Source organism: Drosophila virilis, chromosome 2 (assembly GCF_030788295.1).
Source record: "Drosophila virilis strain 15010-1051.87 chromosome 2, Dvir_AGI_RSII-ME, whole genome shotgun sequence".
Taxonomy (NCBI): Eukaryota; Metazoa; Arthropoda; class Insecta; order Diptera; family Drosophilidae; genus Drosophila; species Drosophila virilis.
Window position 1 is genome coordinate 26635275 of NC_091544.1, and position 20119 is coordinate 26655393.

The 20119-nt window shown below is 40.0% G+C and overlaps 5 protein-coding genes across 5 annotated transcripts; all 5 read left to right on the forward strand.

Annotated features, from left to right (window-relative positions):
• The first annotated feature begins 2940 nt into the window (after positions 1 to 2940).
• yellow-e (L-dopachrome tautomerase yellow-e) lies at positions 2941 to 10368 on the forward strand. Its single transcript, XM_002056036.4, has 4 exons — positions 2941 to 3052; positions 7973 to 8672; positions 8731 to 8863; positions 8929 to 10368. Exons 1-4 carry the CDS (start codon positions 3041 to 3043, stop codon positions 9701 to 9703), a joined length of 1620 nt encoding a protein of 539 aa, XP_002056072.2. The 5' UTR covers positions 2941 to 3040; the 3' UTR covers positions 9704 to 10368.
• Positions 10369 to 12389: 2021 nt separating this feature from the next.
• Positions 12390 to 12875, forward strand: LOC6632244 (integrator complex subunit 2 homolog). Its single transcript, XM_002056037.3, has one exon. It carries the CDS (start codon positions 12390 to 12392, stop codon positions 12873 to 12875), a length of 486 nt encoding a protein of 161 aa, XP_002056073.1.
• Positions 12876 to 14037: 1162 nt separating this feature from the next.
• Positions 14038 to 15642, forward strand: yellow-e3 (L-dopachrome tautomerase yellow-e3). Its single transcript, XM_002056038.4, has 3 exons — positions 14038 to 14492; positions 14563 to 14950; positions 15012 to 15642. Exons 1-3 carry the CDS (start codon positions 14118 to 14120, stop codon positions 15494 to 15496), a joined length of 1248 nt encoding a protein of 415 aa, XP_002056074.1. The 5' UTR covers positions 14038 to 14117; the 3' UTR covers positions 15497 to 15642.
• Positions 15643 to 15683: 41 nt separating this feature from the next.
• On the forward strand, positions 15684 to 16280 carry Dpm3 (Dolichyl-phosphate mannosyltransferase subunit 3). Its single transcript, XM_002056039.4, has 2 exons — positions 15684 to 15931; positions 15999 to 16280. Exons 1-2 carry the CDS (start codon positions 15782 to 15784, stop codon positions 16131 to 16133), a joined length of 285 nt encoding a protein of 94 aa, XP_002056075.1. The 5' UTR covers positions 15684 to 15781; the 3' UTR covers positions 16134 to 16280.
• Positions 16281 to 16673: 393 nt separating this feature from the next.
• GILT1 (Gamma-interferon-inducible lysosomal thiol reductase 1) lies at positions 16674 to 19779 on the forward strand. Its single transcript, XM_002056040.4, has 4 exons — positions 16674 to 16835; positions 18813 to 18947; positions 19019 to 19378; positions 19439 to 19779. The coding sequence occupies exons 1-4, from the start codon at positions 16776 to 16778 to the stop codon at positions 19616 to 19618; spliced, it is 735 nt and encodes a 244-aa protein (XP_002056076.1). The 5' UTR covers positions 16674 to 16775; the 3' UTR covers positions 19619 to 19779.
• The last annotated feature ends 340 nt before the right edge of the window (positions 19780 to 20119 follow it).

Genomic DNA, 20119 nt, shown 5'->3' on the forward strand with positions numbered 1-20119 from the left:
TCCGTCTCCGTCTCCGGCTCCGATGTCGTAATCGTAATCTTAAGCGTGTTATGGTCAAGTGCAGGTAAATTTCATGCAGCTTGAATTACGGTTATATCACATGTGGCCAATTAACATATGCAAATAACGTGCCCAGCCTGGCAAGCTGACCTTGACTTTGGCCTGTGTTCGGGGTGTGTCTGTGCTTAGAATCGGCAATCATTAAGTACTTTATACTATATATACATTTAAGCTTCGCATAATTAGTCGATTAGCTATCTATGAGCGATTAAAACGAAGTGAATGTCTCTTGGCCTGTCGTATTTGGCCAATTAAACCCTTGCCGGATGAACTTTTCGGGAATGTCTAGAGACTAGACATTGCCAAGCCACACAATGTGATGGTGTGTGATTCATGCAACCAAAGCTAACATGCCACATGGCTACAAGTACCCAAAATCCGCGGCAAGTTGGCTAATTCTGGCGGCCCAAACCAGTTTAAATGTCGTTGTCGTTGTCGCTGTCGTTGTCGTTGCTCTTGTTGTTATTTTTGTGGCCGCAACAATTGCTTTTTATTTATATATATTTTTTTTTTTTTTTGCATAACCCCTTTGCGGATTGGCTGCAGCTATTTTGATGACATTTTGCCACAGAATTTAACAAAAGTCGCAATTATATTCGATTCGAGACGTGCATTTCATATGTGTGTGTGTGTGCTTTACTTTTCAATTCGATAACAGTTTTTTTTTCGGCTGTCAATTTGGTCGAGCATTGGCTATGGGCAAACAAGTTGTTGGTCTAGAGCCAGGCTGTAACTGGGCTTTCACCATTCTCCAAAAGTGCTGGCCCCCATGTGGCCAGTTGAGCGCATATGCCCCGCAAGTCTTATGAAATCCAGTTGCAGTACATCCAGCGCGCACCTGTTTTGGATTTGTATCTGAAACATTTAGTCAAAGGGTACAGCAACCAGGTTTATTTATATTATTTATACATAAATATTTAATATGTATTCATTTATGTTTTACTTATATAAATCGGCTTCAAAGTTGTTTATGTTTTCGTTTTATAGCCTTGAAGAGGGCATCAACAAAATTGTAGCATGATTCGCAGCAACCTTCAATTGGTAAGACGGTTGAAATAATTTTTAATAAAGGCGTTTATCAAGCTGCGGCCCACACAGAATTCGTAGAAAATAATTTAAGAATTCATTTGCATAAAGCAAAATTGTGTTGACAGCGTATAATGAAGTGCTTTTTAATCTGTGCTGTCTTGTCTCATAACAATGTGTTTTATTAATTAACTAATTAGTCATATTAACACCAGCTAAATTTATGTGTTCTATATTTTTAAATTCACCAATTTAGCGAAAAGTGTGGCTAACAGAAAGATACATTTTTTGCCATAAACAAGTAAATACCTTAAATAGCTGGGAATGCGCTTGTCGAGAGTACACGACCTGTAAATACCCTGCTGTCAGCCTATTATGACATTTTATTTGCTTTTAGTCTCTTAAAGTCAGATTGTAAATAAATAAAACATTACATATTCGAAGATGTTTTGTTTTCCATACCAAAATATCTGATTTCAATATACTTCAATTGATAACTCGCTTAGAATTGTGTTGTATAAAACTAACTATATGTTTATTACGTGCCCGACAAGCTGATTGGCTAACAATAGCCAACAGACTCAAGCGATTCTCGACGGATTTGCATAAGAATTCTTAATTGCAGTGAAACAGGTTTAAATATTTGTCTCTTCCCGCGGCGCATTCCACATATATTCATCAAAAACCGATTCCGAAAGGAACGTTACAATTTGATTAAGCTTGTTTGTCTTGTGTACAATTTGTTCAATTCGTTTGTAAATTATTAAAATGCAGCCAGCCACGCGCACGTAATCGACTTGCACGCTACTGTAAAGGCTAATTTATGTACTTCAGAATTTTGTGTAAGTTTATTATCATGAAATTGCGATAATGAACTTGTAAAAGCCAATTACATGTCGCAAAAACAATCAGTTACTCGCTAGCAATTTAATGCAAATTCGCGGAAGATGTGCCGCCAGCCAAAAGCTCAGTTAAAGCAGAAGTCGCTGCAATTTTCAACTCTGGCCAACGGAGCGTATGAATAATCGCCGTGTCAACACGTATAAGAGCGCCAAATTGCCACTGCAACAGTTTGGCGCTGGGACCGATTTTATGGCGCCAGACATTTTCTCGCCGTTTATCTAAAAATATACCCTGTAGCGAGGCCAAGCAATGGGTATATAGCATTATATCCTATTATGATATTTATAAGTATAGTATAAAATATAAATAAATGGTGAACGTTTGAAAGTTGCTATTAAAAGCACAAAAGAATGGCGAAAGTTCGGCTTATTCAGTTTTAAAGAAACTTAATTTAATTCAAATTTTTAAATCAAATAAAGCACAATTGGGCATTAACATTAAAAATATATATAAATATTAAATATATAATTTGAATATTACCATATTGAAATTGAAGAGCAATAACAATATGGCAAGAACTATTCAAATAAAAAAGTCATTTAAAATATTAAGTTAATATTTAATAAAAATTATAATTATACAAAATGTGCAACAAAATTCCGAATGTTTTATCTAAGGTACTACTTAAAATATATTTAATAAATAATAGATATCAATGTTAACTTTCTTATAGTATACAATTTATTATAAATTTTCTATGCATGACGATCATTAATTTTAGTCAAGGTTAGATAGATTAATTAAAACAAATTGAAATTGATTTATTTTTGATTTGTATTCTGGGCTTCAATTAATTATTAATGCAATCAATAATATACAAATAAATAATGTACAAATTTCTATTCCTGCATTTTACATAGGGTATGCTTGAACTCTTACGTTTTTACATGCAGCTTTGCTATTTGATATGTGTTAAAAAAAAGCTCTTATAAAATTCGGTGTGGCTGTGATACGAGCGCAGTCGCAAAACGGCAACCGCAACGCTTGGACGTGTCGCGAGCAGCAACAAATTAAGAAAACGAACACGAATACGCTTGGAACAGCAAGCTCAATGTGCCTCAAAGTAAGCTAATGCCAGATGAAAACCTCTAAAAGAGCTAACCGCTAACAAATTGGCGGCGAGCGCAACGAGCAAAACAAAAGACTTAGGCAACGAACGCGAATGCATTAGTCTGTTTGGCACGGGGCACGTCATCGCCGTCGCCGTCGCCGCCGTCGCTGTGATTTTTAACGGTTAAAGTGGCAATTGCCATGCATTATATTAAAGTGCGGTGCGCTATTGGATTCGGATCGGTTTGCTGCAGTGCGCGGTTCGGTTTTAAAGGCATAACCAAGCCCGAATGCGACTCTCACCATATCCGCATGCATTCTGCTCGTTAATGCAAGAGCACAAAATCGATTGCAACAAAATATATATATATATACTTATATCCAATTAAGCTATCCGTAGCCAAGGGTATGCAATTGGCCAATAGCCTTGTCGGTCGCCGTGTTTGTTGACTTGTTGCACTTCTTGCGTGCCCAAAACAAAGAACTGTGTTAATTAAGTTGGTCTGCAACGCGCGTGTTGTTGTTTGGTTTCTAACAACTAAAATCGATTGTGGCCAAAAAGTGCGAATCGGTTCGTGCTGGCATCCAAACTTGAACGTGTATGCGTATGTGTGTGTCTAGTTAAACCTTTGCAGATTTTGTTCAAATTTTGTCGCGATTTGTGTAATGCGTGGAAGGAAATATCGTGATCGATATAGCATATTAATTTCTATGCAAACAATTGTATTAGAATTAAAGATCATTTTATTAAATATGTCACAGTTGGTTGGTTTGAACCATTAAAACATATAGTTGCCAGCTCAAATGAAAACTAATATGAAATATTCTTTTTTGTATGAACCAAATTGAGCTATGTTGACCTTTATTGTGCTTATGAGCAAAGTCTAATCAAGATCGGGCTTATTTATTTGCATTTATTTATTTGTTGTTTAATCTAAAGTTCAAAAAGGTTACCCCATGACAAACTTTACTGCTTATTCTCTCATATAACCACATCACACTGCTGCCATAGCAATTGTGTTGTCAAATATGCTCAAGCTCTAATGCACATGTGATATAGGGTATTTATTCCCGACTACGCAAATCTCTCGCATTTCATTATAAGGAAGCAACACATCATCACGTTTGGCCTGTGCGCTCAACTTTATGGCACTTGCAATTTTCTTATTTGGTTGGCCATTGGCAATAATTTGCATTCATGTGTTAATGTGGCAAGAGCTGCTCTTCCGTGCGGCCCTATATTAGTTCACCAAAAAAAAAAAGTATTTAATTATCAAATTTATATTTTCACACACCCACACACACACACACACACTCACTCACATATATAGAATGCTCCAGTTGTCGCAATTAAACCTTTTGCCACATTGTTGCGGGCTGTTTGTCTGTCTGCGTGTCTGTTCATTGTGCAACGCGTGAGAACACGTACAGGATTGTTGCATCGGCAGGGGGTGCGGGTAGAAGGTGGCGCACAAAGTGCCGCAGATAAGGCTCCAATGGAGAGCGATCTGGTTACCAGCTGTGGCGCCTGCCTGTTAGCTGTCTTTGCTGCAAGCGCACAAAAAACATAGTTGGACTCAATTTGTGTGTGGCTAACAAGTAGTTCAATTCGCCAGGGAACCAAAATCCAACTGTGCAGTTCTGCCATGACTAAAGCCCACAAAGACACGAGACTTTTTTGACATAGAGAGTTCCGGCATCAAACAAATTGTGTTTGTGTGCATTATTGAAAGTAAATGCAATATTTGAGCGCTTTGTGGCCTTTGCTGGCTTATACAAGATTATAGCCGCTGCCAGTTACGAGTTCAACAAACAAGTTTGCATTATTTTATTTTTAGCTGTCAAACCATTTACATATATTAGCATACATTTTATTTGTGTCTGAAAAAGGGCAACATGAATTATAACATTTATTGTGTTAGAAAACGGGCAGCAGATGAGCTGCGCCCTTTCGCTTTTGTGCCATTCATTTTGAGCCCGGCCAACGGCTGTCATCACAAGCGCATTGAAGGTCGCGCCTCGTAAACTAATTGACAGCAGGCCTAATTCGTTGGCCAATGTCAGACGACAGTTATTATGATTTTGCTTATGTTATGGGATCAAAATAAAAATTGTACAAATTGTACGCATTTCCGCTTGTCATTGCATAATTCTTAATTATATCAAAGTGTGTAGAAATTCATATATACTTATACATTTTTTTATGTGCCACTTGACATTTGTCATTTATGTAATTTATTAAACTCGTACGAGCCACAAACTCAATTAACCTGGCAGCTTATCTTGAGATCTGGCCAGGCGTGTGGCAATTACCAAAAGAAAGTGAAACAAAAATGAAATGAGAAATGACCAAGTTACACACGTGTGTGTGTGTGTGTGTGTGCACAGCAACAGCTTATTGTAAATCATATGCAATTGATTGAACAAGCCGAATAAAAAAGAAAACAAAGAAACAAACATTTAGTTTGTCACTTTGATCAAGTCGCGCATTTATTTAGTTGCCCAGTCAAAGAGCTGCTGGCTAAACGAAATGTCAGCTCACTTTAAAGGCAACTTCAGCACATGCTGTGCACCTGCTGCGAGGGCTGCCTTCAATCTAGATGACAGTAGAAATATATAAAAAATATATCCTTTGCTGACAACATATTATTGGCTTACTTTGCAAACTTTTAAGCAGCGCTCTCTTCTTTTTCAATGTTTTAAGTCTGGGTAATCACGTAGTGGGGACTCTGGAGTATCTCCTCTGTCGTAGTTAGAAAGGGTTCGCTAGAGCCTTCAGGCTCCGACCTGACTGTCCATAGTTTGTCTTTTATTCGTCCGAGACACAATACCTGGATACAATAGCTCAAAAATCGACGCGAACACGACATTGTAATCCGTCCGTTTGCTGCGAAGTGGCAAAGAGGTGTTGGGATTAAGTAGCCAGTGGACCTTAGACGGACTGCATGAGGTCTACGACCGCCTGGCTTTTCGAAACATTGAGCTTTGTGCGATTATATCAATCAATCGTTAGTGATAATCTTGGCAAGCAAAAGATACAGCTAAGTCTTTAGATATAATCAACATGATTTAACTAAAGTCAAAATGAGTTAAAACACCTTCTCTTTAAGGTCATCATAATTTGTTGTTCTACCTTGCCTTCTTTTCAACTGTTGTTTGTTTTTATTGTTTTACTAAACAGGATATTTTAGCAAATATTTGCACCTATAGTTAATTAACACAAAAGTGTGTTAATATTTTATAAAAAATCACAATTTTTTAAGCATCTAAACACGAGCGAAGCTAACAAAATTATCAAAAAATTGGGTCAAGGCTGTAACGCCCAGGTATATACAAATATTCGAAATATATTCCATATATGTATTTATTTTTTACAATGTGTCAAAAGCTGAGAGAAGAGAGGAGTAATTGAAATCTTGTTTTTGTAGATCACATGGCCTTTTCAAATAATTTAAAGTGCATTTTGATAAAAAAAAAAGTATTTAACTCCTTTAGCAAAAATTTGACACACACAATTTAAGAGGCAGCCCTCGTAGCAATATGACATTTCAATATTAAATGGAGCACAGAGTGTATGAAAACGAGCCCCACATACCCACAAATGTGTGTCTCTCCTTTAGATACAACTGCTCAATCTTAATCACAGACCCGACCGACCCGACCGTCTTGGCCGCTGTCACAGCTGCTGTCAATTGGTGCACACGCTGGCGGCAGCCGTGCGAGACCAGGTATTAACAAGGCTAAGCATTAGCAATAGCCAACTTCATTTGAATACAATGCCATGACAATGTTAATTGTAATCTGCAATCCATGGAATTGGCTCAATAATAGATATGCATATATATTCGTATTATATAATGAGAGTATTTATTGTAGAAGGGCCGCTTGAACAGATGTGGGAAAAAAAATTATAATATATATATACTTGAATACTAAGCGCTCAAAAATGCAAATATACTTCCGAACATTATTCATTGAATCACGGAGTAAGCAAGGGAACGACCTAGCGACTTGGCATTTAACTTGATTTAAGATACGATTTTCTACAAAAACGTTCAAATATTGTTGCTGCAATACAGAAACTTTTATAAAAATATTTATACAGAAAAGTTAATCATTAGCTTGAGTTCGAGTTAAAATTATATTCTCTAATATATATTTAACATTTCATAGAAATTAAGAGATTTGTAAAATATACAACAAATTAACTTAAAGAAATTAACTGAAAAGTATTTTATTAAAACGAATATTTACCTAAACATATTAATAGGAGTTTTTTGTCAAGGAATCGATTCCTTTTTTTATAAATCAAAGAATTTGATTCCAAATGTATATTACTTTTGTACAGCTCTCAGCTTGTCAAAAAAGTATATTATAGAACAATTTTATTGATTGATGATTATTTCTATGAAAGTTTACCCAACTTGTTGAATTTCTTTTAACAGCCTGTTTTATATATTGTAGAAAACTGTTTGATTGAAATGATTACTAAATAGAAAGAATTTTCATTATCGGTGAAAATGTTTACTCAAATCATTAAATTACGTTTTTTAATAATTCGTTTTATATATTGCTGAAAGCAGTTTGATTTATTTAAATTTTTCTCTTACCCTTCTACGCAAATAATTGAATTTAATTTATTATTATTGTTTCTTTTTTTGTTTTTTTTTTTTATAAAAAAGTTTTTTTATTTAGAAAAATGTACCTTTTCTCATTGCATAGACATTTCACAAGTAATTAACGTGAATTGTTAGTGGCTTTTATTGAAATGATTAACAGAAAACCTGACAATGAATCGTTAAGTTGTTTATTGCCTACATAAAATCAAATTAAATGCATCTGTATTTAATTTGAATGATTTTTTAATTGCCTCGTGGCCCATAACTTCAGTTTATATAAACGTTATTTTCTGTTTGATACTTCACTCGTTTAGCCAACTCTCGCCATGCACAGCATTCTTGCCACAGCCCTTTGCCTGCTGCTCTGGTCGGATGGGCGGCTGCCTGTTGATGCCCAAGCACCTGGATTGCAGGTGGTGAAGCATTGGAAACTGCTGGGCTACAACTTTGAGTCAAATGCACGGGCCAGCGATCCGCAGTTTTATAATCCAGAGAATGTGCTCATCACGGGCATTGCTGTTACAGAGGATCGCATTTTTATAGCCACGCCCAAGCTGTTTTCGGGCGTCTCCTCCACTGTGAATTGGGTGTCCAAGGCACAGATTGGCGACTCGCCCACGCTGCAGGCATATCCCGACTGGTCCTTCTCGAACACAGCGCGCTCCAATTTCAATTGCAGCGATCTGATCTTGACTTCGGTCTATCGCCTGCGCATCGACTCCTGCAATCGCCTGTGGCTGCTCGATGCGGGCATCTCGCGTTCACTGGAGGACTATGAGATCACCTGCCCGCCCAAGATACTTGTGGTCGATCTAAATACGGATCGTGTGGTGCGTCGCATTGATTTTCCGCCCGAGGTGTTGCGTGGTGAGACGCTATTTACCAACATGGTCATTGATGAGACCACGGCCAAGAGCTGTGACGATGTATTCGTATACATCACGGATACCGTGGAGCCGGGCATTATTGTATATGACAGCGGCAAGGATGTCACCTGGCGCCACTCGCATCCAGGTACATAATAGGCACCACAATGTGTTCTACTTTATTTATTTGCATATTTCCCGCACAGCCATGTATCCCGATCCAGATTTTGCGCAGTCCGAGATTCACAACGATCGCTTCGTGCTGATGGATGGCGTTGTGGGCTTGACGTTTGATGAGCGCAAGGGCGTGGTCTACTTCCAGCCACTGGCCACAGATCGGTGAGTATAGTAGACCCAAGTATATATGGTCTTCAGTAGCTAATCGTGGTGCAAATCTCTGGCAGTGTCTTTTCGGTTCACAAGAATGTGCTACGCGGCGGTCCACTGCCGAGTGGCCAGATGCTGGATGTCAAGCTGGTGGGCAAGAAGTCCTCGCAGGGCATTGGCTTGACAGTGTCACCGTTCGACAGCAGCCTGATCTTTAGTCCGCTCACGGAGACGGCAATTGCCTCCTGGAATCCAAGCAACAATCAGCAATCCGTGCTGGCCCATGATCGCGATAAGCTGCAGTTCGTGGCGGATATGACAACAACCCGCGCAGAGCCGGGTGTCATCTATGCCATATCCTCAAAGTTTCATCGCTTCTTCCTGAAGAATCTAAATCCCAATGAGTACAACAATCGCATACTTCGTCTGGAGCTGCCGCACGCCAAGCCCGGCGCCTCCAAGAGACCCCTGCTGGGGCATCCGCTGACACTGACCACGGCTCCAGCCCACAACAGTTTGCTGCACTACAATTTGTACAATACACACGTGCACGCTCAGAGCACCTCAAATGCGCTGCAAACGTACTTTACGAGTCCGGCGCTAACCACGCCCCTCACCACCAAGACACCCTACAAATTCGAGAACGCCGGCATTGTCAACTATGGATTGCGCAACCCATTCACAGCGCTCAATCAAGGCGAGGCCTTTCCGCCCACCAAGGCTACACGAGACAACTATCAGCGTTCCTATCTGGATACCCTCGTGGGTGGCCCTGTGAACACGGCAGCAGCAACAGCACCAGCTGCGCCCACGCCCTACTCCAACCGCCACAGTGGTTACTACTATCATTAAGAACGTATTTATAAATGTTTAAAAAACCGAAATCAGTTTTTCTATTACATTTCATGCTCTTTATTGTTATGTGTAAATATTTTTTGTTAATTTATTTTCCTTGTAAATATTTAATGTTGCTTTTAAATAATTGGTATTCTGTCCAATGAACATGAACTTTTCACATCAAAACAAGCAATCTCTTAAATATACACACACATATTGATATACATACATAAAGCCCATTTGTTTTCACTGGCACTGAGTTTCACACTACAAATTCCACCTGTAGCTGTGGAAATGGGTGGAAGGCGGCGTGTAAGACTTTGTGGTACAACGATCGAGCATCAACAACATTTCATTGATCTCTGTGAAAATTGACTTCAGACGTTTTACACACTTACCCGGAATTCCACTTCCCAGGGTGTAAATGGCGCTTACATGAGTACAGACAAATTTCAATTAGCTCACGTTTGGGAAAAGGATAAATATAAGAAACATGATCAATGATTCGTAGGAGTAAAAGAAAAGTATGTGTCTTAACGATCTGAGTTAATATATATAAAGTACATACACTTGAGCCACTCTTGCGAGTTTTTGAATAATATAATATATGATTTTATTTGACCTATCTAAGATCTTAATTTTAGTCGCCAATTGAAGCTATAATAAATTGATTAAACAAATTTAACTAGATAATTAAATTACAATTTTGACGTGTTGAGCTCTACCGCACTTAAAGCTGACATTAATGAGCCATAAAATGACGGCTTAACCAGTTCTAATAAAAATTGTTATTATTTTTTTTTTTTTCTCGGCCAACTCATGGTGTTTTTTTCTGGGCTGTGGCTGCGTTCTGCTTGGTTCACCTGAACTCAAGTTTCATTTAGTCTCTGCTGGCTTTAATGATAAAATTAAACGCGAACAACTGCAGCTTATTCGGAAATGATTGCCCGAGTGCTCAATATTTTTAATAGTTTCCAAAAGCTGTTTGCAAACTTGATGATAATTAAATTCTTCTGCATGGCAGCAGATCCAAACAAGTAAAAGTACGCTGTTCGAGCGTGATTGACTATGAGATACCCTGTACGAGTACGTTTACACATATATTTTAGCTTCTCCCCCTTCTCTCTTACGTCCTTCCATACACTTTTCACTTTGCTCCACTCTATCGGAAATTTATTCGGTCCGATCTCTATGAAATCAAATTAATCTGACTTCAATCCTCCAGGGAATATCTAGGAAATGAGAGAGGTATCAAGAAAATGAATTTCGACCCAATCTGTGTATAAATATTATAAGATAATAACTTTCAAGTTATGCGATAACCTGAAACTGGGAGAAGGTATAGAAACAAAAGGGTTAGATTCGTGCTGCGTTTGTGATGGAATATATGTCTTTTATGTGTAAAATTTCTAGCTTTAGAAAACAGTCGGACGGACAGATGGAGAAACAGACATAACTATATCGAGTTTTTCTGGTTTGCTCGTCTTGCTCTAAACGTTTGCACAAAAACAATATACCCTTTTTCGCGTTTTCAATCAGAATATATAATAAATCTGGCTTTTCTCACAAATAGCATTGGTTTTTTTTAATACCCCAGTGATTTATGAAATGTTTGTCTGGTTAATTGGATTTTAGCTTTTCATTTTTATATTCTTACGTATTAAATACATAGATTGACACCCAATTTGTCGACTATCTCTATATATAAAACTGTTTGCCCTGACTGACTGACTGACTGATCGGTGATCAACCTTATGTAATAAAGATGCAGGTTAAGACGGAATTTCGAAACTTTTGTTTTGACGCTTTTTTGTTTACCGTCCGATCGACCTCAAAGTCATTTTCAAAGATCTTTGTTCGAAATCGTTTGAGAGATGTTTCACACTGTTGATGGAAATGGGGGTCAAGGATTTGGTGGATGCCGTTTCATACTCAAATTCATTTTCAAGGTATATAGCCTGAAAAATCATTTGGAACGTGTTGTACATTTTTCACAGAATTAAAGCATCCTCGGTGGAAAGTGGGATTCTAAAATTTGTTGCCGAAGTTTTAAGTTTCGTCCGATTTAAGAGTTTAATAAATACGTGTTTCGGTGAGTTGGAAAACGATTGTATGAAAGTAATTTGTTTAGTTACCGATCAGTTTCAAAATCATTTTCAAAGCTTCGTAGGAAAACTTATTTTATACACGCCTCCGGTAAGGCTGGGTTAGTTAATAGATAATCTATGAAAATAACAAAGTAAACATCTATGTGACGTCATTGGAAACGAGCCTTGAAACTTATTTTTACATTCGTAAACATTTATCTAAATTTGAATTTTGAATAAAACAATTTAGTAGACAAACTTAAAAATAAAAAGTTTTTGTCAAAATCTCATCTGGGCTCTTAGAGTCTAGACTGTATTGTTTAAACGCATTTGTGAGTTTAGTTCTCAAATAATAAAACAAGTGGAACCTTTAAACAGCTGTACACACAGAATGAATGCGCACAGGCTCTTGCATAGCTAATTGAAAAGGAAAGTTTTTACTTGAACTTCGTAGACAGAAAATCAACTAAACAAACAAGGGAATTTTGAAACTTTAAACATCAAATATATGTTCACAGCTGCCCAAACGGCGCAGTTAGAGTGCCTAAAAATTTGCTATATAAACAACTGTCTTGGTTTTCAGTCAACATTCCAAGCAATCTACTGGCCACGAGATGAGAATCCAAACTCTGCTCCTTTGCTGCGCCATTCTGGCCACTTGCTGGCTTCCATACAGCGAGGGTGATACGACGGCTGCGACATCCACAGATGATACCACAACAGTGGCAACATCCTCTTCTGATACAACAACAACGGCATCAGCCACTTCTGATACGACAACAGCGGCATCAGCCACTTCTGACACGACCACAACGGCGTCTGCCACTTCGGACACAACAACAACCTCAAGCAGCAGCAGTTCAAGCTCCAGCTGCGCGGCAGCTTTGAAACGGCTCAGGCGCAGGATTCGGCGTCTGAAGAGGCAAGAGCGCCAGAGGGCCGCAAGAAGGAGGGAATTGGCCGCCAGACGTCGGGCTTCCAGAAGGCGTAGAGTTGTGCTCGTACCCAGGAAAAGGACCGCAAGCACGAACAGGAGAAGGGTCGTCAACAGGAACAGAGTCGGAACGGTTGCCACCAGGAACAGGCGTCGCACGGGTTAAATTCAAATACTTTTGAAATGTATATACACAAATAAATGCAATCTTAAAATTCACTTTCCACTTCGTTTATATTTTCAAATATATAGCTGCTCCTTTTCCAGCCGGAATTTCCATTAATCGAAACTTTTCCTTTCGATACCTTTTGCCATTTGTTAATACCGATAAATATCGATTTGTACTCCTATTAGCGTTAGCATTTTTAAGAGATTTTTTTAAATATTTTTCAAAGCTATTTCTAGCTTTTTTTAGAAACAAACTAGCTGTTTTATAGATAGCTTTAGGAGAGAGCATTCAAATATTTGCATGTTTGTAGGTATTTCCGATCTTTATAAACTTTAAGCGGAGTAGAGAAATCTATATTTATCGAAAAAAAACTAGGTACATACAATCTGTTTAAATTCTCGTTGTGTAACTGAATTGATGTCCGTCATGCCGAGTGGCTCTCGCCGTACTATTTAATATACCCACTATCCACTTGCAATGCTTACAGGGTATACACAAATATTAAAATAAATGCAAATGGAATGTAAACGCCATAAAGACATGCCATTAAACACGATGGACATATGCACTAACATAAATACATAAATATTGAACGTTCAGTTTCGACGGCAAAGTCCGCCCCGTGGAAAGAGATTTCACTGGCTATCCTAAAACTGGAAGACTAACTGCAGCTCGTTGCCGGTTTCTCGTTGACACTAAAGTATTGGCCCACAACAGCGCTTGTGTCCACCGGCGAGCGGCTCGGCCCGCTCTCGAATTGCCGGCCGACAGCATTTTCCGGCAGACTCAACCGCCGAGAAATCAATTATCGCGTACGCTGTTGACATGCTGCGACGAGGCAGGAGGCAGGGTGGCAGCGTGGCATTGGACAGGGGCAGGGGGGCAGGGGGGCAGAGGCCCAGGTCGCAGGCGGCATGGCGTAGTCTATGTAAATCAACTTCCAGCATCCAGAGAAAAGGTGCCCATAAATCTAACAAGTATTAAACGGCACTAAACTCTGTCAGAGGGCCAGCGCGTACCTGTGCCGCGAATGCCTTTTTTGTCTGGGCTCTCGAGAACTCGACAAGTCGACTATTTGGTCAATTAGGGTTTGTTAGCACCGGTTGGGCAAACACCTTAACGTCGGTCCCTACCTGCTGCTGCTGCTGCTGCTGGAGATCAGTTTTCACGCGTCGCCTGAACGGTTTAGACGGGATTTTCTTTTCTATGCTGTCGTGTTAACGTAAAAAAAGAAAGAAAATGTTTCAGGCCAGATGCATCCTGTTGGCTGTTGGTCTGCTCTTGGCCAGCGGCTGTGCCCAGAGGTTGCGCATTAAGGAGCTGCACACGCTGCACAGATGGAGCAATCTGAGCTTTGGTGTTTTGGGCCAGAGCCAGGCGAGCAACGGCCAATTTCTGCCCGTGGACATAGACATTGAGTATGGGGATGAGGGACGTCATCGGACTTTTCTGACCATACCCCGCTTGAGCACTGGCACACCCTACACACTGGCCACGGTGGTGGCTGCTGATAATGGGCTCCTGGAGAATCCACGCCTGGAAGCCTATCCCAACATGGCCTGGCATATGCCGGCCAACAACTGCTCCGGCATTACGTCTGCCATCCGAACCCATGTGAGTGTGGCCTCAAAACCGAAACTGTCTACGAAAATTCCAACGCACAGAATGCTCCCCTTGTCTGCAGATTGATGAGTGCTGGCGTCTTTGGGTGGTGGATTCGGGTCAAGTCAACTCCATGCAGCTGTGCGCGCCACAAATTTTGATATTCGACCTGGTCAAAGATGAGCTGGTGCAGCGTTCCGCGCTGCCCCCACACATGTACACGCCCAGCATATCGATTTTTACGGCCATGGTCGTGGATCTTTTGGAGGGCAGTGCGCCCAGCAAATGCTTGGGTGGCATGGCCTACATTGCGGATGCTTGGGGCTATGGCCTAATTGTGTTTGATGCGCTCACCGGCAAGTCCTGGCGCATCGAACACGAGTCCATGCAGCCGTCGTTGGGCGTGCGTCGCTTTGGCAGCGCCCATGCGGGCATATTTACTGTCAGCCTGAGTCCCAGTCTGGCAGCAGGTAATTCCATTGATGATGTGGCCATGCTAGCGCCTATTGCATAGATTCTCTTGATTTTCAGAGCGCTTTTTGTACTTCCATACGCTGAATAGCTTCTTTGAGATTGCAATTCCACTTCACCTGGTCAACAATGCTAGCATCTGGCGGCAGGGTTCAAGCGAGGCGGTCAGCAAACACTTTCGTATTCTGGGCACGCGTGGCACCCAGTGCGAATCGGAGGTCATGGACAGCGGCGGCAATCTCTACTGTAGTCTCATCAGCCTGGGCGCTTTAATAAGTTGGAGTGAGCATTCCAATTACACAGCAGATGCTATACGCGCTGTTGCGTACAATCCGCAACAGCTGAAATTTGTTACGGGCCTCAAGATCAATCGGAACTCGAAGGGAGAGAATGAGCTTTGGGCGCTGAGTAGTGAACCGAATCTCTTCGTGGGCGGCACCTTGAAAGAGACTGAGATAAAATTTCAAATAATTGGCTGTCGCACAGCTGATTTGTTAGCCAATACGCCGTGCACAGTGCATGCCATGGATGCTGTGCACACATAATCATAATTTAAGATACTAAAATTAATATTAGTTTAAAACTTAAGATAAAATAACCATTTGCTTTCTGATTAAAAATTAAATTTGAAAATGTAACCACTTTTGATAGCGAGCGAAAGCTGCTTGGCATGACACGCCGTCAGCTGATTATGCATATCGAATAGTCGACTTTTGCTTATCGAAATAGTTATCGGCCATCCCTAGACCGGCCGCTTGTTTACGTGTTGCAGTACGAGTATTTTTATTATTTTAAAAATTGTATATTTAAATAAGCCATAAACACCGAACATGACAAATCTACAACGTTGGTTATTCTATGCTGCGCTCTTCGCTGTTCCCTATTTTGCCATTGTGCTGGGCACAGTGCAAACGGCGGTAACAACAAAATACTTGCTGCATATTCAACTGCTGCCACTGCTGCTGTTAGTTCTGTTTGGGGTAAGTTTCCAAAGGAATAATTACTATAGTCAGCTTTGAACAAATTGTATCTGCTATATGGTTTTAGATCTATTCCGTGTGGACTGTGCTGTATCGTACATTTACGTTTAACGACTGCCCCGAAGCAGCTAAGGAATTGCAGGCGGAGATATTGGAGGCACGCAAGGATCTGATTGCAAAGGGATTCAAGTTTCGCGACTGATGCCACAGAAAGTGCTTTTAATTAGACAGTCTTGTTCATGTACATACTTGCAAAACATATATTTTAATTTGTAATTCCATTAAATATAAAGAAAAGACGGTGTATGTAAATATGACAGTGTTCCCCTGAGATTCTTAAAAACATTCAGATCCACGCAAAAGTTTTTTAATTAGAGTTTACATTACTCAAAGCGCTAATTTTCCCATTGGAATCGAGCATTACAAGCGATCCAACATGCTGTGCTATTGATTAACATGCACCTTAGAGAGCCTCAACGGCAACGCGCTGTTAAAGCTGTACTTTAACATAAAGCGAAACGGTTCAATTCCAATTGTGCTTCTGGGCTCCACTGCTGTGCTTCGGCATGTGCTTTTGCTAGAGGCGATCTGTGCACTGGAATATGCATACACACATGTACGCATACTACTTAAAGATCAAGCCCAACCTAAATTATGTTAACGTTCGCTCTCACGCTCAGACTGGAAAACGGTAAAGCCGCTGCTTCTGCTGCCTGAACCAAAAGTCGATGCTACGAACAAAACAGTTCACGCTTAGACGTCAGCACGTTCACAACAACTGGCGCTTAATTGAGTCCGTGTCAGCATACCATAAAAAGCCGAAAACAAAAACAAAACCAATAGCATGAGTCACAAATTTGTACTTTTGGCTTGTCTGGCCGTCAGTGTGTGCAGTGCCGCAAAGGTAAGTTTGCATAATCACAACAAATCTAAGAAAAAATCAATTTAAAATGCAAGCTGGCTACTTATGACAAAACGCGTTTACATACTATCAAGCAACAAACAATACCAAAATCACGAGTGAGGTTTACCCAATGCAGTGGGTCAGGGTTGGCACAGTCTGAAGAAGAAATGAGTTCAAATACGCCTCGCGCCCTTTTCAAATGCAGCAACAAGTGGCGCGCCCTATAAAACGGGTTGAATGAACTGCTGTTGGAAAATGCCGTAGCTCCAAATTATTTAAAATAGATACATACATGCATGCGTATGGACATATGTATGCATGTGTCTGCGAGTGTATGTGTATATATGTACATACATTCGTGTATGCATAATTAAATGTATAAATTCAGTTCCAGTCTCTGCCAGCTACCGACAACATCTTGCTTTGTGTTTTTGTTTTGAGACCCAAAACCGGTTTTTAATGCCGACCAGTTTCCATTTCATTGTATTTGGCTGTGTTGTGTGTGATGCATGTGGGAACCGGTGGTGGTCGCCGGCCACTCCTTGGAAGCCCCCTTCCCGGCCAACCTGTTGTTGTTATTGCTGCAAGAATGGAACGCTTAGTTCCACTACACAAAAAACGCTGACTATGCTGTCTATGAGACCTTCAACGGAACAAAAAACAGGGGGACAAAACAATAATAAGCAAATTGAGCTAAAAAAGAGATGTATATTAATATGTATGTATGTATGTATGTACATGTACATACATATATGCGTGTATAGAAATGAATGCAAATAAACAGTAACTCGCGCTGGACTTTTTTTTTAATACACGTTTTGTCTATTGCGCATCATTTGTCGTCTTAGTCACGAGAGAGTTATAATTTATTTAGCGAGCTTTTGCACAATGTTTGGCAAAAATGTGTCATTAAGAGCACGGAAAATTGCTAAATACGAAAACCGGCAAAACTCAACTTATAAACTGCTTATATAATCAAATGTAGCTCTGAGTATATATATAATTGTTAACAATTTATTATAAATATATAAATAGCCATGTACATAACGTTGTATATTAACGTTACTTGTTTTTATGAATGATATTTTGTCAATATTTTAAAAGCCGCTTTCATTCTTTAAATAACATGCAGATACTTTTAACTTGAACATATTGGCAGCTGTTTACTTTAAAGATAAAAAGCCACATGTTGGAAATGTACAGAAAAATGTCAAGTAAAATTATGTTCGATATGGCGGGCATTTAATACCATTACAGACTAGTTATAGAAGATTTGAATATAGAGTTTTTAACCCAGTTCAATAAAGTATTCAATGTGAAACACATTTCGCAATACAATCCCAATGCACTCGTTAATAAATATAATAAATAAATAAATAGGCATTTGCATGTGATTGTGCATACATCTGATTATTATCAACGCGATTTGTTCTATTCAGCCGATTACGTAATAAAAAACAAATGATATTCACTCATTGTTTAACAGAGATATTTTGAACGATCTGGCAGCACGCATAGCTTATATACCTGAGTGTTCATATTAAACTGATTTAAAAGTCCAATCAAATTTCTTACTTTAATTTATATTTTTAAATGGATTTCTTAACTTAAGCATTAATTAAGGCAAAAGATGAAAATATATGCATTACATTTGTCATAGTTTAACTTTAAATATAACATAACATCTTTAACTTTTCGGTTAATTTTGAATATTTGACTTGTTAATTAGAAATTAGAAAACTAAGGGGCTTGCTCGGGCAATACAATTTTCGGGTGTGTCCACTCACTTAAAACTGATTTGCATGCACCGTAAAAATGCAAATTTCACCATTTGCCGGCCACAGAAAATGGCAACACAATGTGAAGAATGCATTATGCTAAAACAGCCAGCTATGCCCATTCCTTTGTTCACCTGTGACCCAGCCCAGGGCAGCTAGCATGAAAGAGACTTTAATGTTTTGATATGTTGTTTACCAGGTGCCCATTGCCATTTACTATGAATCCCTGTGCCCGGACAGCGCCAAGTTTATTACGGAGCAACTGTATCCGGCTATGAAGAGCGAGCTGCGTGATGCGGTCGAACTGACATTTGTGCCCTTTGGCAAGTCCCAGGTGAGTGAACGAAACGTTTTAGGCCCAACAATGCCTCATTTGTGACACATTCACATTTGCACTCCATGCAGTTCCACACACAAGGCGCTGAGGTGACCTTTACCTGCCATCATGGTCCCAACGAGTGTTACGGCAACAAGGTGCATGCCTGCGCCATCGAGCACATTCAGGCCAACTCCTATCAAATTGATTTCACACGCGAATCGCTTACCCTGGACTTTATCAACTGCCTGATGAAGGCGGGCAAGAACTTCCCGGATAATGTGTATCCGGGCCAGCGTTGCGCCGCAGAGAGTCACGTCAACAACTGGGAGAACATCAAGACCTGTGCGAACACCACCGATGGCAGCGTGCTGCTGCGCAAGGCTGGCGAAACCACTCAGAGGCTGAAGGAGCCACTGACCAGTGTGCCCACCATTCTGTTCAACGAGGTAAGCCCAAACCAATCTATTTACTAGCTAAACATGTTGCTTAAGCTGCGTCTTTTCCAGCAATTCGACAAGCAGGTCAATGAGCGCGCCCAGGTCAACTTCATTGGTACCCTCTGCAAATATGTCTCGGCGCCCCAGCCACGCATCTGTGCCCAGCACAACGGCGCATCGAGTCTGGTTGGTGCCAGCGCCCTTCTGAGCACCCTCTTGGGCATCTGGTTCGTACGCCAGCTTTACTAAGTGCCTGGCCAAGCCTATGGGGGGCAAATTTATAATTGCTTTAGCCTGCAATCACATTGAATCTCTATAATTTGTATATTGAATAACTGTTTTACACTCATTCTCAATTCCATGCCGTCCAAATATAGAAGCAAAATAAAGTTAGAGCTTTAAAATTGAAAGATTGTGGTCATGATGAATCCCAGCTCATGGCTTATGGGAATCTACAAACAGTCAAAGAGCGTCTAAGTCTGGCTCAATCGGAAGATCGGATTGATTTTAGCTCTCATTAATTATAAACATATTCGATGCTTATATGTAATTAAATTTCGCTTAGATTGCGCTTATAAAATTGCCAAATCAAGAGGCAGCCTGGCGGAAATGCACAACAAGCTGTTTAATATAGATAGTTAAAATATTGATACGAGCTTTGTGCTGGGGTGTAGCAGCTACTGTTTGATGTCAAATATTTTGATCTGTGAGTTCGGGGCGGCAACAGCTGCTTATCGACATAATATTTCT